This window comes from Haliotis cracherodii, unplaced genomic scaffold, assembly GCF_022045235.1.
Source record: "Haliotis cracherodii isolate W230 unplaced genomic scaffold, xgHalCrac1.p SCAF_3, whole genome shotgun sequence".
Taxonomy (NCBI): Eukaryota; Metazoa; Mollusca; class Gastropoda; order Lepetellida; family Haliotidae; genus Haliotis; species Haliotis cracherodii.
In genome coordinates, this window is record NW_027266286.1 from 55,614,392 (window position 1) to 55,642,093 (window position 27,702).

At 43.4% G+C, this 27,702-nt stretch overlaps 2 protein-coding genes across 2 annotated transcripts; both read left to right on the top strand.

Annotated features, from left to right (window-relative positions):
- The first annotated feature begins 11,025 nt into the window (after window positions 1-11,025).
- Window positions 11,026-15,006, top strand: LOC139474756 (uncharacterized). Its single transcript, XM_071257873.1, has 3 exons — window positions 11,026-11,128; window positions 12,314-12,703; window positions 14,304-15,006. Exons 2-3 carry the CDS (start codon window positions 12,322-12,324, stop codon window positions 14,378-14,380), a joined length of 459 nt encoding a protein of 152 aa, XP_071113974.1. The 5' UTR covers window positions 11,026-11,128; window positions 12,314-12,321; the 3' UTR covers window positions 14,381-15,006.
- Window positions 15,007-15,104: 98 nt separating this feature from the next.
- Window positions 15,105-24,666, top strand: LOC139474757 (uncharacterized). The gene is made up of 3 exons (XM_071257874.1): window positions 15,105-16,442; window positions 22,205-22,569; window positions 24,311-24,666. The coding sequence occupies exons 2-3, from the start codon at window positions 22,215-22,217 to the stop codon at window positions 24,391-24,393; spliced, it is 438 nt and encodes a 145-aa protein (XP_071113975.1). The 5' UTR covers window positions 15,105-16,442; window positions 22,205-22,214; the 3' UTR covers window positions 24,394-24,666.
- The last annotated feature ends 3,036 nt before the right edge of the window (window positions 24,667-27,702 follow it).

The window sequence follows — 27,702 nt, forward strand, 5'->3', positions numbered from 1 at the left end:
TGCGGAATATTGCTGAGTGCGGCGTTAAACAACAAACAAACAAACAAACAAACAAACTAGAAATGCCAGGCAATTGTTTTGATTAACAGTGTATTGCATTGCTACATTGCTAACTCTGACTTTTTCAGTATTTGGACATTTATCATTTAAGTATGAAGCATCGACTCCCAAAGAATTTAGTTCACAAAGCAATTCGACAAACAACTTTGCTTCGTCCCCAGTCACGCTCCTTATGTGTAAGCACGTCTTGGTATATATTCCCCTGAGAACGTATACCTACATAATATAACAAACGCACACATGACCCATTTGTCTGCTTAAGAAGTTACTGTAATATATTTGTGAAAACCTCTCTTCGGATGTAAAACTTTAAAATATGAATGTTTACCACCACCCCTCCCCTCACTACCACCCACAAAATAATAAAATATTATTAAAAATATAATATAAAAAGAATAAAAAATTATCAAAAACATAATACTCAAAACGAAGTCCGAGAAAATTCGTGAATTTTTTTTGTTTAAGACTATTGAAACAAAATAATTACATTGCTACATGGTGCTTTTCTTGAAAAATATTCAGGCTTGTAGTTTTAATTAAAAATATATCTGGTTTGATACAATTTCCCAAAGGCGACTAACGGGATCGGGTGGTCAGGCTCGCTGACTTGGTTGATACATGTCATCTATCCCAATTGCGTGGATTGATGCTCATGCTATCAATCATTGGATTGTCTTGTCCAGACTCGATTATTTACAGACCACCGTCATATAGCTGGAATATTGCTAAGTGCGGCGTAAAACAACCAATCAACCCCCAAAATAAACTATGTTATAACTCCTGCACCATTGCCTATGAGTATGGGGAAGTAACACGATTTTGTAACATCGTACCCCACGGTGTTGGTCGTTATAGCTACCAACAACTGGTGTATATCTAGTCCAGATTATTTACCGAAGACTATAGCTCGGATATTGTTGGCTGTAGAGTAAAATAACATTCACGCAGCTCCAAACATTTCATTTTGTCGTGTCAATGAAGCAATGCCTGCGCTTTCCAACTGCCGACTAACACGTAGAAATTCTGACGCAGAGATGTCAGTTTACAGGGTCACGGATTTGATGACAAATTCGTCATTGGAAGTCATGTGACGTTGTGTCATCAAGGATACACATTGTGAGCAGCTTAGAAGTACGAAAGGCTTGCCGTAAAAAACAGACGCGCTATACAACAGCCTCAAACAAAAGCACGCTGTTGAAGGCGCATTCTCACGGCCTGGGTGCTCCTCTACAGTCGCGAGTCACCTGAAAAATCTATTTATAGACACACGCCCAAGGGACAGAGCTCAGGTTCGCACTTTCCACAGCACCTCGCTGGCAGGCAAGTTTAGTCATTTGAAAATATCTCATTCGTATGTCAGTGTGGTTTGTGTTTATGTATGTCAGCGTTGTGTTTGTCTGTATGTGTTTGTATGTACTACTTATGTATGTTCGTTACAGCTTGTCAATGTCTCATTCATGTTGTGATAGAGGTTATCAACAAGTGAATCAAACTTGGGATTATTTCACGTTGGAATATTGGTTCGACTTTCATACATCTTATGTACTTATCAAAATGGACAATATGATCAATGCCAGAATATGATTATCTTTCAAATTTTGAAAATAATGAGAGAAGTTTGATAATGACTCAAGCATCATTAAACGCAGGGGAAAACTCATCTTAGTCAACCTTGACCTTTCAACAAAGGGAGAATTTCCGGCTTCAAAATGTCGGTTACTTGAAACACAGTAAACAGTAATCCTATAAACACGTAAATAGAGGTTATCACGCGAGTGTGTTTGGGGATGGTAAATATCCTGCATTAGGAATAAACATTGTATTTAGCGAGCCTTGGCGAGCTAAATACATAGTGTTTATTCCTATTACAGGATATTTACCATCCCCAAACACACAAGCGTGATAACCTCTTTATCATATAATGTCATTCTTTAATTCTGTGCTTCAAAATCGCTTTCCCTCTCTCACAAACATTACCGAAACATTGCGAGTTTCCCTGGAATGCGCGCATTAATATATATTACGTCATAGGGTAAGTGATGTGTCAGTCGGACAGTGACAGTAGCCAATATAGTTCCAACTGAAATCCGTTGCTTATACAGTGGCGAAGCAACATATACGCAAAACAACAATGGTTTATATTTTCCTTTCGCGGCAATCCATCGGTCTGTCCGCTAGAGTAACTGCCCTTTGTCAAAGGGAAGCTACTCTAACCCTAGTCTATGAGACGTCATGGCCACGGTCAGACGTTGTTGACAGTCGGTCTGTCATAACGTTAAGAAGTGTAGTCAGATGTACACACAGCGACAAAGCGAAACAAGGTAACAATTCAAACATATTTGGTCCCAAATCCAACTATTTTAATTTGTAGAGAAGGTTTCAAGCCGCAGAGGTCTACAAGCACAGATATGGCTACTGATCCCGCTTGGCTAGGCCTCGTGCCCTCGCAAAATTGTTTCGAAATTTATATCTCCAAAGTTGCCAAAACTTATAAAATGCCTTAGCTACGTCACAGTTAAACACTGATTTTCAGTATATTAGACTGTTCTTTTGATAATGATAGCAATTATCCCTGTAGTTTATCCAGATTCCCGATGGTTAATTCTGACTCGATCGCCAGATGACGAGGGCGACGCCATGTTTGTTTATAAACAGTGAAAGTAGTCCCTACTTGACCTTTGATATTTGCATCTTTATCCGCATATGACCCCAACGGATATCGTTTTTATCCGTTGGCTTTATCCTGCCGAGAAACCTACCCATTATATGATAAATAGAGGTTATCCCCCGAGTGTGTTTGGGGATGGTAAATATCCTGCATTAGGAATAAACATTGTATTTAGCGAGCCTTGGCGAGCTAAATACATAGTGTTTATTCCTAATACAGGATATTTACCATCCCCAAACACACAAGTGTGATAACCTCTTTATCATATAATGTCATTCTTTAATTATTTGCTTCAAAATCGCTTTCCCTCTCTCACAAACATAACCGAAACATTGCGAGTTTCCCTGGAATGCGCGCATTAATAATTATTACGTCACAGGGTAAGTGATGTGTCTGTCGGACAGTGACAGTAGCCAATATAGTTCCAACTGAAATAGGTTTCTTATACAGTGGCGAAGCAACATATACGCAAAACAACAATTGTTTTTAATTGCCTTTCGCGGCAATCCATCGGTCTGTCCGCTAGAGTAACTGCCCTTTGTCAAAGGGAAGCTACTCTAACCCTATACTATGAGACGTCACGGCCACGGTCAGGTGTTGGTGACAGTCGGTCTGTCCTGTCATAACGATAAGAAGTGTAGTCAAATGTACACACAGCGACAAAACGAAACAAGGTAACAATTCAAACATATTTCCGCCAAATCCAACTATTTTAATTTGTGGAGGAGGTTTTAAGACGCAGAGGTCTACAAGCACAGATATGGCTACTGATCCCGCTTGGCTAGACCTCGAGCCCTCGCCAAATTGTTTCGAAATTTATATCTCCAAAGTTGCCAAAACTTATAAAATGCCTTAGCTACGTCACAGTTAAACACAGATTTTCAGTATATTAGACTGTTCTTTTGATAATGATAGCAATTATCCCTGTAGTTTATCCAGATTCCCGATGGTTAATTTCTGACTCGATCGCCGAATGACGAGTGCGATGCCATGTTTGTTTATAAACAGTGAAAGTAGTCCCTACTTGACCTTTGATATTTGCATCTCTATCCGCATATGACCCCAACGGATATCGTTTTTATCCGTTGGCTTTATCCTGCCGAGAAACCTACCCATTATATGATAAACAGTAATCCTATAAACACGTAAACACTTTACTAATCAGAACTTGTAGACCTCTGCGTCTTAAAACCTCCTCCACAAATTAAAATAGTTGGATTTGGCGGAAATATGTTTGAATTGTTACCTTGTTTCGTTTTGTCGCTGTGTGTACATTTGACTACACTTCTTATCGTTATGACAGGACAGACCGACTGTCACCAACACCTGACCGTGGCCGTGACGTCTCATAGTATAGGGTTAGAGTAGCTTCCCTTTGACAAAGGGCAGTTACTCTAGCGGACAGACCGATGGATTGCCGCGAAGACCGGGGTAGAAAAGGGTTTTCCGCAACTCATCATGAAAGGCGACAGTGCTTGTCGTTAGAGGCTACTAACGGGATCGGGTGGTTAGGCACGCTGACTTGGTTGATGTATGTCATCGATACCAATTGCGTGGATCGATGCTCATGATGTCAATCACTGGATTGTCTGGTCCAGACTCGATTATGTACAGACCGCCGTCATGTAGATGGAATATTGCTGATTGCGGCGTTAAACAACAAACCAACCAACCAACCGATGTGTTTGTTGTAATAAATAAAGTCACACAACAGTATTCTGACTAAAATACTTTGTTTTTAAGGCATTCGGTGGTTGGCCATGTAGGTGATACGTTCGATCTTCACATCGAAGGTCCATGTTCGAATCCCTACTTCATAAGAGTGAATCCTATTTATTGCCCTCAGTGATATGATGTTACGTTACTTAAAGTAGCGAAAAATCTAGACTTGCACAACTTGAGGAAATGAATATTAGTTTAAATATTAATTCCTAGATTATATCAATAATAAAATCAAGTTGTCCCCATAAAACTTCGGCTTATCCAGACTTACTGATAATAAGGAAAGAATTATACTATGCATTCACAGACTTATCGCTCAGTACAAAATTGGGGCAAACCTAACAGTTTCACGTCCTGGTTGCTAAAGTCAAGGAGGATATAGAAAGCAATCATCGTTTCAGTCCCAAACTTTGTTTATTTGCAAATGTATATATGACGGTACATGTTCCTCTAGGGTGAGTGAGTGAGTGAGTGAGTATGGTTTTACGCCGCTTTTAACAATATTACCGCAATATCACGGCGGGGGACCCTAGAAATGGGCTTCACACATTGTACCCATGTCGGGAATCGAACCCGGGTCTTGGGCGTGACGAGCGAACGCTTTACCCACTAGGCTACCCGACCGGCCCTTTATGTGCACTAATTACACAGACATACTGCCTTGACTACTAATCACGTCTAAACCTGACTAGCAATGACATTCACTGCAGAAGCATAGTAATTAGCAGTTTATAATTATGTCATAACGCTGCATCTATTGAACAAGTGGGCAAGCGCCAGGCTAGGTTGTAAGAAGCGACTATGATTGTCGTAAGAGGCGACTAACGGGATCGGATGGTCAGGCTCGCTGACTTGGTTGATGCAAGTCATTGTATCCCAACTGCATGCATCGATGATCATGTTGTCAATCACTGGATTGTATGGTCCAGACTCGATTATTTACAGACCGCCGTCATATAGTTGGAATATTGCTGAGTGTGGCGTTACACAACAAACAGGCAAGGAAACAAGTTATTCAACCAATGGACCAACAATGTTTACAGGTCTTTGCAGTGGTGTCACTACCCCTGTGTTCAGTACATTCACCTTGTGCACTCAAATGAACCCACACGTCCGATGGTAGCTGATCAGATGGTGGAGTGAGTGAGTATGGTTTTACGCCGCTTTTAGCAATATTCCAGCAATATCACGGCGGGGGACACCAGAAATGGGCTTCACACAATGTACCCATGTCGGGAATCGAACCCGGGTCTTCGGCGTGACGAGCGAACGCTTTAACCACCAGGCTACCCGACCGCCCCACCAGATGGTGGAAAAACAAACACGTTCATACTCCCGAAACACAAGTGTCAAAACGAGTGGTCACAGCCTGGGCAAGTGACGTAGTTCAAATGTGAGTCTGTTCACCCAGCGTGGGCACGGGTGGCCCTTGACAGTCAAAGGCACCGCGATTCGCTGTGCAGAGTTGCGTCCCTTGGGCACCTCAGAAACCTGTGATCGTGTTGCTGAGTTTGTCAGCACCATACACGTGCTCGTGGGTTTCACAAAGTGATAACCTGCATCACTTTGGGCTTTCCACACACATTATTTATAAGCTGACGCGCCGTGATATCACTTGAACACTGATTTAAAAAAGGTGTTAGACCCAAGTCACTCACTCAATAACTCACTATAACTTTGCCAGTGACCTTATTGTTCAACACAGCTATTACATAGCGAGGGGATAGCCTTGTGAAATCGTTCGCTCGTCTCTCCCACACCGGTACAATGCACAGTTTATGATTTAAACATATTTTATTCACAAGGAAAACGACTGGGAACAAGTTTTCACAAGTTAGGCAGCCCTCTCCCAAACTATTTACATGGTTAACGTTATATAATATCATAAATGTACAAAAGAGGTGAAATTGGGTTTAACGTCGCGTCCAAGATTATTGCACTTATATAGCGATGTGCATACACGCGTGTGTGTGTCTGCTTGTACTAGTCCGGACTGATGCCGATTTATAGTGCTAGCTCATTGAGATGCCATGCCGCAGTTTAAAATGAATACCCTACTCAGACACAGTATACTGACTCCGAGCCGACCAGTCCTTGTTTAAGCCCCTTAATGCCGAGCGGCAGACAGGGTAACAACAAGTACCATCTTTTAACATCTTTTGGTATGACGCAGCTGGGGATCGAACACCGGACCTTCCGCTCTCCGGGCGGACGCTCTACCACTAGACCACGAAGGCGGTCTTGTACAAAATTGATAATGCTGGAGTCGTGGGTAATTCCAGGTTAGAAGGTCTTTCCCCGGCACCCTATGCTTATCGTGCCATTCGACTTCGTGGATCGGATGGTAAAGCCCGATGGCCTTGGTTGATTGCATGTCATCTTCCCCAGAAGGGAGACATCGTTGCTCGTAATATCAATCACTTGTCCGGGATACATCTATTCGGAGGCCACCGTCATGGAGCTGGATTATTGCATTGGTCATGCGGCGTTTAACAACGCATAAACTATACTCTGAAAAAATAGAAACACAAACGTGATTTTAGAAGTAGATTTTATATATCATATAAATAATCAACAGATGGTAATCGATTGGTCAAAATTGGCACACATCATTGACATTGACCCAGGCTCCATATGGCACACATGGAACAGATTTCAAAGGTGAAGGTCATCTGTTCTCAATATCTTGTATGGCCACCATTAGAGTCCACAACTGACTGATATCATCCCATGGAAGCAATCAGATCCCGAATGCCTGCAGGTTCTGTGGATATGCTGATTTGCTCGCACTCGTTGATCCACTGCGTCCCATAAATGCTCGAGGGCCATGTTGTGTTTCCTGAAAAAGGATGTTGTCAGTCTTGCCGTGTGAGGCCGGACGTCGTCTAGTGGGAAAATGTTTTTTCCGCTTTTTTCATAATGGGAAGGACGTGTGACCGAAGGTGCAGCCTAAAACGTGATTCGCATTCTCCATCGCAAATGTGGCCATAATTTGTGACCTTGACACCATTGACGTCGCAGCCTCGAACTGGTCATCTGGCGCGAATACCTTCAGCACGTAAACGGTTACTCACTGTCACGACTGATATCCAACACAATCCTGTATTGCCGTAGTTGTAGAGGTGGCCGTGGGGGTTCCTTTACGTTGGTGACGTAGCCGTATGAATCTGTCCTGTGTCTTGTAGTGATACATGGTCGACCGGAACTTGGAAAGTCACGTGTTGTCCTGTGTGTTTAATAACGGTTCCACAATCTTGGTAAAACCTGGCTACTGCTGGAAGATGATTCTCCTGTTTGCAATCTGCCGAAAGCGTTGTCGCGTTGGGCTTCCGTCGGTCGTGGCATTTTTCTGCTGTTCACTTGCTGTAAGATTGTGATAACGTTTTTATAGCTCAACAAATGATGCTGAACGTGATGTCCTGTTGGCGTGTTTCGGCGCCAGGCTCTCACGTGGCTGTGTGTTTGCAATCCTATCACCAAACTTCTGCTGGACCTTTTTTGTTTCATACAAATCAATCCCAGTCCATGAAGAAATGACCATTTTATATTTGGTATTAATTGTGTATGGATGTCGACAACACTCTGTCAGATATATATGATTTTACTACTTTTGCTTCTTTTCTTTTTTTGGTGAGTATAGTTCTTTAAACGTGGAAGACCATACTCACTCCTGTGAAGCTCCTTTTCCCATTACTGGGCTCGATCGTAGCACCACAAGTGGCTATTACCAGTTATGTCCCTTCTAAGCCCCTCCTATGGACCAATCAGATTCAACCTCTCGTATCACTTGCGTTTGCTTCACACAAAATGGTGGTGCCCAGTCAGGACGATCTGATCGATAATCAAGATCTATATTGTGATAAAACGGGTCTTACATCGCGTATGCATAAAATCACCTTGATTAAAAACATGAAAAGATTTGGAAAATATCTGTTGACAACGAGTTGGCGGTGCACATGTTTTGCAAATCCTGCAATCGAACCGGAGTTGGATTTCGGTGCGCGATTTTGATTGGACTATGCATAGACTCGTTAGTCCAGCCAAAATGTAACTCCATAATACCAGCCTAGTTCGGCAAGGGTCGAAACTGGACTTTGTAAACTCAGTTAACTCTCTTGCCCGGGGAAAGTGGACTTAATAGTCAGTTAAATCTCTTGCAACGGGAAGATGCTGAAGCTTGAATAGTATACATGCTAGCAGTCAAACCTATACCCTGTTTCAGCTATGGCATGTTGACACGTTGAAGTAAATGTTTGCTTAACAGATTACCACGCCTCGCCTCGTATCGGTGAACAAATGCTCATTGATACATGCCAAAAAGATATAATCAGGCTATGACATCGCTAAAGAACGGTCAAAGCAATATCAGTAAGGCCCGCCTAGCGTACCCAATAGGCCAAAAATATTGTTTGTGGGCGAAACCTTGTGGGGGGGTGTTCTTACCCGGAATCCCGACGGATTAGCCATTCCTGATAAAGAGAACATCCTGGTCGTGCCGGATAAAACAGTCACACATTAACAATAAAAGATGAGAACCTATTTTTTCCACTTTTCCTCATTGCAGTGGAAACCAAACCAACTACTCGACAATCAACATTGTTTAATATACTCGATATTTTTTGTGCACTGCAGAATATCGATTTGAATGTCTGTATGTGTCATTCATGACATGTTTACTTGCGCACTCACGCGTATGGGGAGTTGCGAATGCATGTCAACATTTGCCTTAAAAAACATACACCAAAAATCATGCAAGTCAAAGTCGAAAAAATAAAATGATACTTTCTGTCGGCACACAATATCCCATATTATTATTGCGTATAATACGTATGCTGTGACATTATTGTTTTTTTCTATCAAGGTTTTGATAATGTGAGCCATTTAGGTACATACATAGGGTAACTAATGCGCTCACAGATACATTTTTTCTCGTCACAGTGATCAGGAGGGGATTCCTACGAGCAAGAAATTATATATTAATGAATGTTGACATGTTTCACATTTCCCCGTGGATGGACACACACCTGTGTTACCACACTTCCCTTTTCATACCATAGACGCCCATGTCGCTGCAGAGATTGATCACATTGATTGATTTGTGTCAGGTGAGGTAACCTCAACATAATTATCTGGTTGCGTTTTAGCGAGCGACTTGACGTATCCAGGTTCACCCTTGTATTTGTTGTTTGTTTGTTTGTTTGTTTGTTTGTTGTTTAACGCCGCACTCAGCAACATTCCAGCTATATGACGGCGGTCGGTAAATAATCGAGTCTGGACCAGGGAATCCAGTGATTGATATCATGAGCATCGATCTACGCAACTGGGATACGATGACATGCGTCAACCAGGACAGCGAGCCTGACCACCCGATCCCGTTAGTCGCATCTTACGACAGGCATAGTCGCCTCTTTCGACAGGCATAGTCGCCTCTTACGACAAGCATGGCTTGCTGAAGACCTGTTCTACCTCGGATTTTCACAGGTCTCGTATTCGCCGCAAATAAATGTGAAATGAGTCCCATATTTAAGTCTAAAAGAACACCCTGAATAACAACTGCACCACCCCTTGACTATCGGGAATTAACGTGATTGTGTGACATCGAGCCCGTTGGTCAATCGCTACCAACTAGTGATTTGTCTAGTCCAGACTATTAACTGACCGAAGAGTTATAACTGGAATATTGTTGGCTGTAGCGTATAATAACATTCACTCAATCACTATAGCAGCTCCGACCAAGAGCTGACACTTTGTTTGAAACATTTCATTTAGTCACGCCAGATCCGATGATGGTGGGTTTGAATCCCTGATTCTCTCTGACTATTATCCTTGGTTTGTTAGCACCAATCCCGTAGTCCCGTGCTTCACCAACGTGTAACACGACCAGGGCATGCGTCCTTTTGGCTTCATCAAGTTAACGGGGCGGTCGGGTAGCCTAGTGGTTAAAGCGTTCGTTCGTCACGCCGAAGACCTGGGTTCGATTCCCGACATGGGTACAATGTGTGAAGCCCGTTTCTGGTGTCCCCCGCCGAGATATTGCTGGAATATTGCTAAAAGCGGCGCAAAACCATGCTCACTCACTCACTCATCAAGCTAACAATCTGTGATATAACTGAAATATTGTTCAAACTCAACTCACTCACTCACTGTGAACAGTCACTCTACTGACTGATTCAGTGTGTCATCGAATCCCGACACCAGGAATCGATGTTCGCGCTTTCAACCACTGGTGTATTGGTTCCAGGTCTAACCATGTTCTTAAAGACGCTGTAATCAATCTTAACTGATCTGATTGTGTACCCCAAAACGGCAAACGTCCAGCTTCTATAAGGGTCGGTGGGGTAGCCTAGTGGTTCGAGTGTTGGCTCGTCACGCCGAAAACCCGAGTTAGATTCCCCACATGGGTACAGTGTGTGAAGCCCATTTCTAAGGTCCCCTGCCGTGATATGGATGGAATATTGCTAATAGCGACGTAAAAGCATAACCACCACTCACTCACAAGCTTAAAAACACAAAACCCGTTTTCGACTTCGTGCTTGGCGGTATGGCCAAAACACAACATGATTTGCGAGGACGATGTGATGCAGGGAAAAGGTGTGGTGACACAGAGATGATTATTAGTAGTGGCCTTGCTTATGCGTAGTAGAGGTGCTTATCTAGAATACTACAGTGTGCATAAAGGTGAGTGAAGAAACTGACTGTGCAGTTTGTTTAAAGACCGTTGTCAAGGTTACAAGATATCTGTGATGTAATGTTCAATTGACAAGACACACACAAAGACCTTCCTTTAATCGATAATGATGTCATGCTTGTGGACGGAATTGTATTGTTGAGTGTAACAGTGGTGCATGCATGTTTTAGAACGAATATATAACACAGATGTAAGAGATCATTGCAGCTTATTAACAAAACAACTCTACGGACATTTCCGGGGAAATATGGAAGGCTTCATTCATCGTCTGTTTGTTGACAGTAGATATTTGCATCTCAATGTGACCAAGTCGCTACATTTTTACGACATCGCCATGCAAATTCTGTTTAGAAAATGATGGTGATTATTAAGTTATTATTAAAACAATCGATGGACAGACCGTTTTTTTGTGTCTATGCTTGACGTAAAAATAATGTAATTATCCAGCGTTTTCCCAAGTCGCAAATATCTGTTGTTTACCTAAGTAATCAGAAAATACCTCGCCTTTAAGAACCTGCGTTCGGTTTTTACTCGAACTTGATCCGGAGTGTAGAATTTGTGATGGTTAATACAGGGCTGCAACAGTGTAGGTGCAATAGTAAATTTGCTCTGGGAATTATGTTTGGATTCATGATTTCTGTCTATAAACATTCTGGAAACATCTCACGATCACACACTCAGGTTTTAAAGACGTTTTCCTCCGACCGTACAGCATATCTAATTCAGGCATACCTACTATCATTTATTCTACCATGACATTAATGAATACTTGATTTTGATTGGTTGAAAAGAGGTATCCTTTCTTCTATTGATACCTCTTCTAAGCGAAGCCTTTTTACACAAAACCCATGTGTATGTGGTGAGTCGTAGCAGGGAAATATACTTTATAGTGCTTGCCGTAAAAGGCGACAATGCTTGTCGTTAGAGGCGACTAACGGGACCGGGCGGTCAGGCTCGCTGACTTGGTTGAAGCATGTCATCGTATCCCAATTGCGTGGATCGATGCTCATGATGTCAGCCACTGGATTGTCTGGCGGCGTTAAACAACAAATAAACAAAATTACAGCATATGTGCTTGCATTGACGTTCTTTTTTCCATTGTGCCCGAAACTTTATTCAGGTGGCATTTTCATTGAATACAAAATAACGTTCCATTACCTTTTGTTTCTTTTCAGACTAAACAATGGAACTTAAATGCGCATTCGCATTCCTAGCCTTTTCATGTCTGGTTGTCATTGGGTCCAGCAAAGAAACACCAACGTTTGAGGAGCTCGTGGAGCAATCAGAACGACGCTTGGTGAAGAGGGACATCCTGGATGATATCCGCAATGCCTTTAGATCAGCAGGAGACACTTTCAGCAATGTTATCGATAGCATCCAAAGCTTCAGCCAGGACGCATATGAGAAATTCATCCAGTCGCTCCCGTCTCTGGACAAAGAGGACATGCAGAAGGCCCTGGACAAGATAAGGGGGTACTATGCCACGTTGGAGGACAAGTCCTCGGCCACTGCCAAGAGGATGAAAATGACCATGGATGAACTGACCAAGGATATGGCTGCAAATGGTAGGTTGGACACTGCGTGTCGTAGCTATATTGTGCATTATGTTTTATGCTATTTGTTTGTTGCTTAACGCCTCACCCAGCAGTATTCCTGCTTTTTGACGGCGGTCTGTAAATAATCGAGTCTGGACCAGACAATCCAGTGATCGTTTTCTGGTGAGAAGGCTCCACGCCGTCGGGGTACAATGACACGCAATCAACTGAGCCTGGCCATTAGGTCTGCTCTGGCGACCTGCATAGGTTGCTGGGGACTTTTTCCCCACTCGTAATTCCCACGGAGAGCATCATCTGTTGGACATACAATATCACCTCCACTTTACTTTCCCAGCACCCCCTGGAAAAACACTTCTCCGTTTGCCCAAATATCTGATAACGCGTGGAGTTGCCTCCCCTAGCCTAACTCCTTTCCGACCTACTGTGGGTATTATGTAGTTGAATGAATGAATGAAATCGTTGAGAACTTATCATTGGATAACATTGGATTTGAAGAGATAGGCGTCGGGTTAATCACTGACCTAGTCGGGATGCCGGAATAATAATGGAAATTATAAAATCCCCATGATAAAGGTCGATAACAGTGAGGGTCGAGTGGTTTACTCAAAGTAACGAAGCTGATTGTGTCTCATAGTGCCAGATCGGTGTTGGTCGTTGTTAATGCCACGCCTGCTTTACCTGACTTAAGTTCCATTGTGTACAAGTTGCCATGATACAGAATGGATATTGACTCCGGACTATACAGAAGAAGACAGTATATTAATTACAGAGACTACTAACTATTAATACCACGCCCTTTGTTCCATGACACTGGGATTAAAGATCAATATTTGGTTTCGAGGTTTCCTAGGATGTCTTACGAGAGCTAGGGTTTATGTTCCCTTGACCTGGGGCACAGAAGCCTTTTCGTCTAAGGCGCAGCATTTCGCTCCCTTTTGTGTCCAAGGATCCTGTGATTTTGGGACCTGGTAAGAACTGGTATTCAGCAACCCATTGTTGGTTGGTTGGTTGTTTAACGCCACACTCGATGACGACGGTCTGTAAATAATCGAGTCTGGACCAGACAATCCAGTGATTGATATCATGAGCATCGATCCACACGATTGGGATCGATGACATGCATCAACCAAGTCAGCGAGCTTGACCACCCCATCCCGTTAGTCGACATTTACAACAGGCAGAGTCGCCTTTTACGGCAAGCATGGATCTAAAAACTATCGACTTCCTCTATTGCTGGTGAAAATCTTTGTTTGAAGTGAGCCAAATGGGGATACTTCGCATGTCGTCTTCGCGCGCGCTGCTTTGTCACGCTTTCATGTAAAAACATGCGTTTTAGAATATATTTTAATGGCGCTTCTTCTAATGCTACTTCTGCAAATCATCAGGCACATGTATCACAGTTTCATATCTCATACCCACCCACCCACCCCCACCCCCCCCCCCCCCCACCCCACCTTGTGGTTAACGCGTTCGAGTAGCATGTTCAAGTTCCATTTGAAACCCTCTCTTTGTTCCCCTGCCGTGATATTGAAGACGTGACGTAAACCTCACTCACTAACCTACTCATTCATTTTCCCTCACGTTTTTTGAATGTATTGTCTCATTTCAGGGTCAACCAGAGTCTACCAGAGTTCCCTGATGGCATCCATCCTGTCTACAATCCTGGCTGTCTTCTTAACCCTGTGAGAAGGACGAGTCGTCTGAGGTGCCGCAACTCATTATACAGAGTTGCGTCCCTTGGTTGCAAGGATCCGCAGGGTTGGCGTCGATTGTTTCCTGACTTGCCGTCACCGTGTCCGTGTTTAAGGTTCTCTCCAAAGTAGTACACGTCAACGACCTTCGTTACTTTGGGCGGCTCTCCACATGGGGCGGACCCTCCACTACATAAATGAAATATTAAGTCGGCGTTAAAATCATTTTTCTCAAATTCTCCCCCGCATCGACCTGTCTCCTAATGTTCTCAGTATTCGTGATCTGTTCATTCCATACAATGTGATACAAGCTTTAAGATAATCAGAGTTTTTGTAAGAAATAGATGATGCGAAAGCTACTTCATCAACATGGTGATGTAGTATGTACATTTGTAAATATACGTACTAGATATACTAGCAATAGAGTAATCACCTTAGCCCTTCCCCAAAGTGATGACAGCACTGCATCTGTGTAGTCCCCCCCCCCCCCCCCCCCCCGCCCCTTTCCGTAGTCAGTCGAGTGCTGCCCTGGTTTTGTAGAAAGAGTGCCACATTAAAGACCATTCCCGTTTTAAATAATTGTATTTTCTAACTTCTGATAATAAACAGTAAAATTTTGAATCACCTGACCTTTTTTCTTGTCTACAACACTTCTCGAGGGAAGTTGCACGTGTAGTTTTATTTTACGTGACACTCGAATGTCGATTCTGATTGGCTGAGGCCCAGTGTACAATTTTCATTAATACCGCTAACATGTAAGGTGTATTTCTTACCCCGCTCGAATTGCCGAACTGTTGGCATTACATTTGCAACATACCAACCGCAATTTTGTATCTCGAATTAATTATTTCAGTCGTTATTCTCCGGATATTTACAAATGAAATACATCTAGGGTGACACGGACCAAAGCATGCAAGCATTGTACCTACCAGGAATGTGAGGTGATATTGGGCTTAACGTCGCGTCCAAGATTATTGCACTTATATAGCGACGTGCATGCACGTGTGTGTGTGTGTGTGGCTGTCTGTACTAGTCCGGAATAATGCCGATTTATAGTGCTAGCTCACTGATATATCACGCCGCAGTTAAACATGAATACCCCACTCAGACACAGAATACTGACTCCGAGCCGACCAGTCCATGTTTTAGCCCCTTTATGCCGAGCGCCAGACAGGGTAACAACAAGTACCATCTTTTGACGTCTTTTGGTATGACGCGGCCGGGGATCGAACCCCGAACCTTCCGCTCTCCGGGCGGACGCTCTACCACTAGACCACGGAGGCGGTCCACAGGCCTTATAACGTATACGGAGGCGCGTCCACGGAGGCGGTCCCAGAAATGTAATTAGGTGGGCGGTCAGATACATTCGTTGTCCATCGGTCCCTCGGGTGACATAGGTTTATGTATCCTCTCTGTCAGTTTATGTTCCATTCGACCTCCGGACTCGGGGAACATATCAAAAGCCCTTCGGCAACTAATATGGTGACGAATTGCGACGGATCCGCGTCTATAATGGAAGGGAGGTAACTCTAAACGTGTTTTTTTCCCCGGTATCTCTCGCTTTCACTTTTTCCCCCTACCAACAGGGGAAATGAAAAACTATTTTGAAGTTGTATCTTATTCGACCTACAGAACGGAATTTGGGGCCTCAAGTCTTTAAACCTAAAATCTGGCATCACTATACGTATGGCAAGTAAGGCACTGCCACAATATGAATACAGGTCTATACATATTTTGATCATGTTATGTTACGGATCAGTAAACCAGGAAAAGTCAACATTACATTCAGTATGTGTGTACTGTTAGTCCTGGGTAAAATCAAGTCAGTCCCAACCTGAGGTTTTGCCCACCCTCAGTCACAATACCGCCCTGTCATGTTGCAACAGCCGGCGAGCCCAACCCGTCACTGTGTGAGCACAACGCAACTCTATAGCTAAACGCCTATAGCTAGACTGCTGTATTGTTGGTCATTTTCTATTCGCCTATTCACGGTCTATTCCTGTACCACGTTACTTCGGGAAGACACGTTCAACATATCGTGTCAACAAGTGTTGTTGGTAGGTGTTATCCATTTCTGTATTTAGTTAGTTCAATACGTATCTGATAATCTATTCATTAAGGTATCAACTTTCTGATTGCGTGTTTGTGTGCTGTCTCTCCATGAAATTATCATGTTTCATTTGTACCTGCCCAAGTTATCAGCTACACACTTTCTCAGCCATTACTTTTATAGTAAAAGAACTGTGTCACAGTCAGACTGCCTCTTGACGTCCTTGTGACCCAAACTCGAGTAAACTATTTTCAATTCGGTACCCATTGTTAATTTAACAACAACTTTGTGTTTCTAGATATTATACTATGACATATCTGCATAACCACAAGAGGGTTACACTCCTCCATTCGACCCGTGAAGATACGGGAGGAAATAGGTCTTCAGCAACCCATGATTTCCGTAAAAGGCCACCATGCTTGTCGCAAGAGGCGACTAACTGGATCGGGTGGTCAGGCTCGCTGACTTGGTTGATGAATGTCATCGTATCCCATTTGCGTGTACTCAGAGCAAGTTTTATTCACAATGGATACTGTATCATTGTCTTTTTGAGAACCATCGATGTAATTCTTATGTACTTATCCTGGTACAAAATTGTATACATTCTTCTGTGTGAATGGTGTGTGGATGCGATGTATATGGCCTTGTCCTTTAAATTTCATAAAACACCACAAGATCATAGTTTGAAATTATTTTGCATAAAATATTCAGGTAATGGAGGTTCATGTTTTCCCTGGGCATAGATATCCACACCGTAACAGGGGCTTGTGAATAAAAATGGATAAATAAAAGAAAATTAAAATACAATTTTGGCTATCCTTGTCAACACAGGGGAAGTAACTCCATGATGTTTTGTAAATTATATAATTGTTTATTTTAAAAGATTTAGAAGGTCAATATTTATCACAGCTATTTTGTAGCTTTGTGGGTCAAATTGCTATCGACCTTGTAATAAGCCATATTTTCTCTGATCGTTTCAGATGTAGTTTTACCGTTAGTTGAGACAATTTCTTTCTACAGTTAGGGAATGAAAAAACATCATGTAGCCTCAGGTTTTGCAACAACAATCTGATGGACATGCTTCATGTTATGACATTATATACGAAATTAAAATGTTCGGGTCGCCCTTTAAGAGTTAAATAATCAGTCTCGTATAAACAATCCATGAACACTCACTCACCAATCCGCTCGCCCGTGCTACACATTACATTCATTGGGTAGATGCTGTTGCCATGGAGATTGTTTGTTGTCTAAGGCTACATTAGCAATTTTCCAGCCACGTGACGGCGGTCTGTAAATAATATATTTACAAGTATAGTTTGTAACTCCCTGAATGTCTAGCAAGTTAAAGTGAATGTGACTTGGACACTGTTCTGTATGCGGGTATGCATGTTTATTGTGTAGGTCTTGCATTGAACACCATGTTCATAACATGTGCAGCCATGTTCCGTGACGTCATTTAAGAACTGACTTTGAGTGACTTCACTGGAGTAAGAACCTTCATAGAGTGAGGGTCAAACTGTATGAACGCCGTAGCTTGCGGGTGATAAAGGTAACCAAGGTAGCACGTTATACATTCCGATCTGATTCACAATGAAAACTCTGCAGTCAATAAAAGCCTGATAGTATTATGTGCAAAGTTTGATAAGAACTAGATTGAATGTGAGGTGAAATGGGGCTTAACGTCGCGTTCAGTATTGCATGCATGTGTGTATGCAGAGAGACGGCGTGTGATGCCGATTTCAAAGTGCTAGCCCACTAAGATACCATGCCGCAGTTCAGCATGGATAGCCCATTCCCACACAGTATACTGACTCCGGGCCGTAGTCCTTGTTTTAGCCCCTTAATGCCGAGAGTCAGACAGGGTAACAAGTACCATCTTTTAACGTCTTTTGGTCGGCCAGGGATTGAACACCCGACCTTCCGCTCTATCCACTAGACCACGGAGACGGTCGCAGATTGAATAAGGCTTTCATCCCAGAAACTCTCTCCCAGGTAACATTGTAAGGAGGCTTAATGTGTTCAAGAGGAAAAGAGCTTATTGAATAGTACATGTATTACCAATTCCTTGTTATTCTTACAACGGTGTTATGTTATGCCCTTGAAAGCCCTTAAAATGCCCTTTAGGCTACTCTGACACGTGGCATTCCTGTTTCTCCAAATCATTACATTAAAGTTTCATAAATCCGGTGATTTTGTAAGGGATTTTTCGTTGTTGTTTGGTATAAAAAGAAAGGTCAAATTCCGACAATATATTGAATATATCATCTTCCAAAACTGGAGCTATCGCTTCACAAGAGAAATTGCGTGCAGGCCATTGTCAACTATGACATCAACGATGACATCACAATCAAATGACACCACTAATATCTCTGCCACTGGAGCTGGTTAGCTGTGCATTTTACACTAAAAACTGTTTTTTACTGTTTACAAAGTGCAAAAATTGAAGAATGATTTTGGATGATAAAGAGAACCTCACCCTCGTGTCAACACTCGTCTAAAAATGTTTAAACCTCCGAGGCTTTAAAAATAACAAGCCTTGGAGTTTTCAACTTTTTTATCGACGTGTGTTATATCCCCCCCCCCCCCCCCCCCCCCCCCCCCCCCCCCCCAAAAAAAACAACAAACAAACAAAACAACAACAACAAAAACACATTGTACCCGTGTGGGAATCGAACCCGGGTCTTCGGCGGGACGAGCGAACGCTTTAACCACCGCCCCTTGTGTGAATGAAATGACACCTTTCGTCAAGGCATCATGGCCAACATTAAACTCGGATGCCTTAGCGGATGTCGCAACAGTGTGCCCTTTTCTTAGAACCTGTTACACCTAATCAACTACGATCCGGTTTAGATGTTTGTGGCCATAATAAGGTTGATTTGATATAAAGTTATCTGAATATGTAGTACACTTTTTCTTTTAAAAATATAAAAGGAAATTTAAGAATTCCAAAATGTAAAAACTTCTTTAAAGAGAGCAGTGGGAAGGACAATGCCAATAAGTAGTTTGCGATCACACGTCATGAATAGGTTTAAAAGACACTCATGAAAGTGTGTGGTTTCAGCTCTGAAAGATAACAATGTTTTTTTCACCAAATTTAATATCTCACTCTTCTAGTACGAGTGGGTGAGTTTGGTTTAACGCCGCTTTTAGCAATATTCCAGCAATATCACGGCGGAGGACACCAGAAATGGGCTTCACACATTGTACCCATGTCGGGAATCGAACCCGGGTCTTCGGCGTGACGAGCGAACGCTTTAACCACTAGGCTACCCGACCGCCCCCCTCTAGTACGAGGATATAGACATGGTCAATATTATTTGAACACGTTAAAAATCCTTGACATTAACATTAAGACAGTAACGTAGCTAGAAGCTTGTATCTAAACAAGTACTTCATATGTCGGACAGTTAAAGGTCAGGGTTAAAGGTTACGGTCATTGTGAAAAGTTTTTTGACCATTGATTAAGTATAATACTTAATTTTTTAATTTCAATTGTTTCAATCTCTACAATATCTATGCAGAAAATATTTGAAAATGTTTGCTGAAAAATCTAATGTTTAAAGTGTCTCTGTTGACATCATTGTCTGTTGACGGTAGAGTAGTGTATGGTTCAGGTGAGCTTCAGTACCGTGATATTATCGTAACGATAACTTACACTTAAAGATTTCACAGTTTTACACGATGGTGGTTCATCATATCAGCAACGTGTTATATATTCTCTTCAAAATTAGAAACGCAAAGCCAGATTTGTGCGAGGTAGGAAAATACATTTGTACCAGGATCCGTACAAGGTATTGAGACAAAATGTTGTGGAGAGAACACTTGGTGATTGTAGTCATCTCAATTACCGGTACATAGGAAAAGTCCCAGGTGAAGGTCAGCTACCATCAATAAGGCGTATGTCCCCCGTTGGAATCGATAGCGGACTGAGATCTCTTGCCCATGGAAGAGACGAGTATACGAATCTTATCCTGGGGAAGGGTTGCCCACTCGGCTTGCAACGCAAAAGTCAACTGCTACAACGTCTGGGGTTGTGGTTGTATTCGTCCCACAGATGCACTATCAGGTTGTATGAGGTCGAGCGTTGTCCTGCTGGAAAACACCGTTGCCGTTGGCTGCAATTGGGAGGACGTGTGGTAGGAGAGTTTCGTTGATATCCAGAGCCGTAAGATTGCTCTGGATATGGACCAAACCTGTCCTGCCATGATGAGAGATAGGCGCCCACATCATAACGCTACCCCCACCAAACCTGTCCACTTCCTGTACACAGTTTCCGACGTAACGTTCTCCCCTACGTCTGTAGACCCGTGCTCTTCAATCCCCTCGACAGAGGAGAAATCTTGATTCGTCGCTGAACCAGACATCTCTCCATCGCAGTTGAGGCCATACCCTGTGTTGACGACAGCAATGCAGTCGTTGTTGACGATGTTGTCGACTCAATATGACGCGTCGAACAGGGCGTCTTGCTCGTAGGCCTGCTGCTCTTAAACGGTTTCGAACGGTCTGGTCGGAGATTCTGTTAAGTCCGGATATTTGGGATGTGGTTGAGGTGGCTGTGGTCGTCCTTTCACGTTGGTGGTGCAGTCGGATGTAGCGATGTTGGGCGAGGGGGGTTACTCTTGGTCGTCCCGACCTTGGTCGATCACATGTTGACCCATGCTGTTGGAACCGACCCCATAGCCTTGTGATGGTTCTGGGTGCTACATTGAAAACCCTGGCTACAGCTGATCGGGATTCCCCTGCTTGCCAGCGGCAAATGACGTTGTTTCTTTGCACTTCTGTTAATCTTGGCATGTTGTTGAACTGTCACTGTTCGACTGACGCAGATGACTGACGCACATGCACTTTAATACCGTACATATTGCTGCTGCACGTGCAACTCCATGGACCTTTTGTTAATACACTGGGTGCGTTTTTCCGAATCGTACGTGTTTCCCGACTAATGGTTTGCATGTCCTTGTTGTGATAATTTTGATCCGGGAAATTTGTCACTGACACTATGACACATTAAACCCCTTCATTTTGCAGCTCTTGGTCAGCTAATTTTGCTTTTATGGCCAATAATATCCGTTTTGCGTTTCTTTTTTTGAAGAGTATATACACATCACGCACCATTAACGGGGTTCTTAAGGTAATTAGGTTTCGTTCTGACTTATCCAAATTATTAGGCTGCATAAGAAAATGTAGCGGTGTTTCTCAAGGACCTTTCTTTCAAAATCAAGGAGGGCAGTAGAACTTATATTTTTCATATATTGAAAACAAAAGCGATGCGCATGAGAGACACTTATATATTTCTTCCCAGCAATTCTCCAACTAGGATTTTATCCCCAAAAAATAAATTGTCCCGGAGAGTGCTTGAAAAAAAATATTTATGCTTCAGGCTGTTGAAAAATAGACGGTCTCTGCCATACGAAAAATACATTTCTGCCAGGTTCTTTTCTTTTAAAGGTATTCAGGCTCATATTTTAAATAAAACATATCTGGTCCTGCAGCTGTAGCTAAAGAAATATCAATTACAAAATCCCAGGTCCGCCAAAGAAAATGAAATGGTACGTCACTTACTGACGAAAAGCTACTCATTCAGAGTGCGGTCGGGTAGCCTGGAGGTTAAAGCGTTCGCTCGTCACGCCGACGACCCGGCTTCGATTCCCGACATAGGTACAATGTGTGAAGTCCATTTCTGGTGTCTCCCGCCGTGATATTGCTGAAATATTGCTAAAAGCGGCGTAAAATCATACTCATTCACTCAATCACTCACTCTTTCAGAAACGGAAGCATGCGTATCCAGTGTTATTTTGTTCTTCTGACCACGTTGTCGTATCTGACTGCCAGCGTTGCCGGAAGAAAGAATGAGGTAATTCGTGGTCGCTCTGATTCTAAGGTGGTCAAGCGAAGCATCATCCATGACATTCATAACTTCCTCACTTCCGCTGGAGACAGCATCAAGACATTCACGCAAGACAGGTACAAGGAGATCGCCGACAGCCTGCTCAGCATGGGACTGGACGACTTGAAGAATACCCTGAACCAGCTGAAGTCCATCTATCAGAAAATAGCTGATAAGTCTTCCGCAGAAGCTGAGCGAGTGCGGAAGCTGATTAGTGAGGTGGATGGAGATATCGCCGCTAATGGTTGGTATATTCATCACTGTGATGATTTACATTCTTGTTTGTTTGTTTGTTAACGCTGCACTCAGCAATATTCCAATTGTTTTAAAGCAGCCTGTAAATAATCGGCTCTGGCCCAGATCCCGTGAAGATCCGGGGTAGAATAGGTCTTCAGCAACCCATGCTTGGTGACTATGCTTGTCGTAAGAGGCGAGTAACGTGATCGGGTGGGCAGGCTCGCTGACTTGGCGTGGATCGATGCTCGATCACTGGATTGTCTGGTCCAGACTCGATTATTTACAGCCCGCCGTCATATAGCTGGAATATTGCTGAGTGAGGCGTTAAACAAACCTCAAACAAACAAACCTCAAAGTTGATGAAGTAGCTTCGACTACGGAAAGGAGGGGGACTACACAGATGCAGAGCTGTGATCACTTTGAGGAGGGGTCCCTGGTGATTATTCTATTGCTAGTATACCTTGTACTCGATTATTTGAGGACCGCCGTCATATAGCTGGAATAATGCTGATTGCGGCGCTAAAAACAACCAACCAACAACGGTCTGTAAATAATCGAGTCTGGACAATACAATCATGTGATTGATATCATGAGCATTGATCCACGCAATTGGGATTCAATGACATGTATGAACCAAGTCAGCGGTCCTGACCACCCGATCCCGCTAGGCGCCTCTTACGACAAGCAAAGTCGCCTTTACGGCAAGCATGGGTTGCAGAAGACCTGTTCTACCCCGGATCTTCACGGGACCACCGTCATTGATGCTAGAATATTGCCGAGTGTGGCGTTAAACACCAAACAAACAAACTCTGACCCCGGCAGTCCAGAGATCACACGGGTAACGTTGAGTTATAACATTGACATAATAATCCATTGTTGATTGCAACGTAAAACACCAATTTTCGGTATTCGCAATTTGGGAAATATGATTATCTGATATGTACAAGTTTAAACAATGACCTTTTAAAATTAGGCGATGTTTTGCAATGCAGTTCCACAATGCAAACTTTCAAAATGTACTGCAGCAGTTCATATCAAGTGATATACATGTATTGTTTATTTAAGAACACAATTTGTTTTTGTGTACTTCAACACTACGTCTTCATGTAGTCCCATAGCTTCTCATAGTCTGTCGTCAATAGATTAACTTCATGCTTGGTAAGAGCGGCGACTTAAATGAGGATCGGATGGTTACAAAATGTGACGTGTATGCGTATCATTGTACCCACGGCCCGGATTCTTGTTCGTGATATCAACCACCGTTTTGGCCCAGGCCGCTGTAATATATCTTTACTATTACTGACTGATATAAATATTACAACATTCACGCCCTTCGGTTGTGTTGGTTCCGAGTGAGATGGATTTGTTCGTTCACGTGCTGATGTTTAACCACACACTCCAGGTTAATCCAGCTACACTGTAAATGGCCTAGTAGAAATCAAATCCGTCAGACAAACCAGTGATTGATATTATGAGCACCGATCCACGCCTTCGGGGTACAATGACACGCAATCAACCACGGAACATGACCGGCCAATCCATTGTATCGCCTCTTACGACAGCAAAGGTTCGTGGGGACAAATTCAAACCGAAATGGAGTTCTGAGATTCAGTGTGCGACTTTGGAGTCATTGGAAGTCATACCCGTCAGTAGACAAAGTATTATGATTGCAACATTATTGTCGATATAGCGAAGACGAATCAGATATGTACATTGCTTATGCTCACCCGTGTTGTTTCATTCTACAGGGTCCACTTCCTGGAATAGCTCACTCATCAGCGCCGTCGTCCTTGTAGTGTTATCAGTCTACAGCGTCCACTTCCTGGAATAGTTCACTCATCAGCGCCGTCGTCCTTGTAGTGCTATCAGTCTACAGCGTCCACTTCCTGGAATAGCTCAATCATCAGCGCCGTCGTCCTTGTAGCGTTATCAGTCTACAGCGTCCACATCCTGGAATAGCTCACTCATCAGCGCCGTCGTCCTTGTAGCGTTATCAGTCTACAGCGTCCACTTCCTTGAATATCTCACTCATTAGCATCGTCGTCCTTGTAGTGTTATCAGTCTACAGCGTCCACTTCCTGGAATAGCTCACTCATTAGCACCGTTGTCCTTGTAGTGTTATCAGTCTACAGGGTCCACTTCATGGAATAGCTCAATCATTAGCACCGTCGTCCTTGTAGTGTTATCAGTCTACAGTGTCCACTTCCTGGAATAGATCACTCATTAGTAACGTCGTCCTTGCAGTGTTATCAGTCTACAGCGTCCACTTCCTGGAATAGCTCACTCATTAGCACCGTCGTCCTTGTAGTGTTATCAGTCTACAGTGTCCACTTCCTGGAATAGCTCACTCATTAGCGCCGTCGTCCTTGTAGCGTTATCAGTCCACAGCGTCCACCTCCTGGAATAGATCACTCATTAGCACCGTCGTCCTTGTAGTGTTATCAGTCTACAGTGTCCACTTCCTGGAATAGCTCACTCATTAGCACCGTCGTCCTCGTAAGCGCTATCAGTCTACAGCGCCCACGTCCTGGAATAGCTCACTCATTAGCAACGTCGTCCTTGCAGTGCTATCAGTCTACAGCGTCCACTTCCTGGAATAGCTCACTCATTAGCGCCGTCGTCTTTGTAGCGCTATCAGTCTACAGCGCCCACGTCCTGGAATAGCTCACTCATTAGCAACGTTGTCCTTGAAGTGTAATCAGTCTACAGCGTCCACTTCCTGGAATAGATCACTCATTAGCGCCGTCGTCCTTGTAGCGCTATCAGTCTACAGCGTCCACTTCCTGGAATAGCTCACTCATTAGCATCGTCGTCCTTGTCGCGTTACCAGTCTACAGCGTTCACTTCCTTGAATAGCTCACTCATTAGCACCGTCGTCCTTGTCGTGTTACCAGTCTACAGCGTTCACTTCCTGGAATAGCTCACTCATTAGCACCGTCGTCCTTGTCGCGTTAACCAGTCGACACAAACAACAAGATGAAACCCTTTGTTAATGTCAATGTACACGTATACAGAGTACAGCAACACGGTGTGTTAAGTTTCCCGATAACTTACCATCCCCACCATCAACCAGCTAGATGCATACAGGCCATGGGGTGAAAATTGACAAATCCACAGATTTGAACAGGTAAAACATGTACAGCAGGAGAAACTTGAACTTACACAGAGGCTGAAAGAATTGGCAATACCTGCAATGCTTCAGTTTCAGTTTCATGATGAACGGACAAAGACATGCAGTCAAGGGCATGATGTGCAAAAGGTGCTTGATAACCTGTGTTTGGATGTATCGTGACAGAATTTCTGCATATCATTATCAGAAAGCACAACAATATTCGCCACTGAGGATTGCAACAACTGAACGCACGTCTGGACCCTCAGCTTTAAAGACTGCGTTTGGCGATCGAAGAATTTGGCAGATAGGCATGCTTGAAACTGGGTCAACACGTCACGTTGCAAACGTCGTCAGCGCCAAAGTGTGATCAGCAGGGCAAGGAATCGACACCAGACGTTTGGTTCAGTTACCCAGAGACATACGGGTTATCGACAACGTTTTACCATACAGCAGGTCGACAGATTTTTCCTGATTGCAGCAAGACGTCATAACTTCGTGACTGCCACCACACTCAGACATAACCTGCGAACGCAAGTGGCGTGTTCGTTTCTACTCAGACAGTGCGTAATCGTCTCCGTGAGGCTTGTCTCCGGTCACGGAGGGCGTCCATTCGCATCCCCCTGACCTGACATGAGAGGCTGGCACGTTTGGAGTGTCAAATGACACATCAGGACTCGGCTCCAGTACTTTTGACTGATGAATCGAGATACTGTCCAGACTTCACAGAGAATGGCGTCGACAAAACAAATCAGGATTCCAACGTAACCGAACATAACCTCTGTGGTAGGGGTTCAAATATGATTTGGGGTAGGATCAGTAGAGCTGAAAGAACCTAAAGCCATGTCCTACAGCAGGCCACAATGACAGGTGTGCGCTACAGGGATGACATACTGTGAACTTGAGACTGTATGCTAGTGCACTCGGACCGGACTTTATCCTCATGGACAATAACGCAGGACCTCATCGTGCAAGGGTCGTTGAGCGGAAGACCTAAACCCTCAACCCTCAACCCTCAACCCTCAACCCTCAACCTTCAACCCTATCGAACACATGTGGAACTGCAGATCACCCTCTAACGACGCCCTGTCCTTCCGGCAACTCTACAGGAACTCGGCAATGCTCTTTCTGAAGAGTGGAACAATCCCACCTTGGCAACCATCCAGACACATATTGGGAGCATGAGATACCACGGACTGTGATCGCATAGCGTGGATCACACGTGCTACTGGTCTGAGAGTTGTTTTTTAGGACAATGAATTTGTTTTCGTGTTTTTGTTTACGTTTATGTTTTTGTCACCTACTCTCATTTTGACGGGTGATCCGGCTGATTATTGTTGACGTGATGGTGACGGCACAAGACAACGGACTTTTGTTCATTAATCATGTCTTCACGCAATATTGTCTTTGGCTATTTCAACAGATGCACACAGTTGACCTCTTTAAGTGGTGATTCTTAGCAAACTTTGAGTAGAATATTAACATTTTCCTTTGTAATGAACTGAGGTAGTACGAGGTGGCTAATACTTTTCTGCAATCGCAGTTCTTTGTTTATAAATATGCCCTACTCATAATAAAATACAGGATTTGTGAGGAAAAGTTGGCCTCTTTGTTATCGCAGAAGTAGGACAATAACAAACGTAATCTCGTAGCCCTTTAGTGGGGACAGGTGGCCCAGTCGTCTAAGGCGTAAAAATTCGCTGTGCAGAGTTGCGTCCCTTGGGCACGCCAGAAAACTACGATTGTGGGTTCGAATCCCGATTCACCCCGATTATGTTTCTAGGTTTATCAGCACCATACCCGTACTCGTTGGTTTCACCGAAGTGTTAAACGTCTGAGATCTGCATCACTTTGAGCTTTCTTCCCACATTAAGCTCAAACACCGTGATATAGCTGGAATAACGTTAGAACGGCGTGAAACCCAACTCACTCACTCACTCACTCACTCGTTCGTAGCCCTTTATCTCTTTGTGTTCTTAACGTATTGCTAATTATGACAAGAAGCTAGTTTGTCCTCATCGTGTACAATCT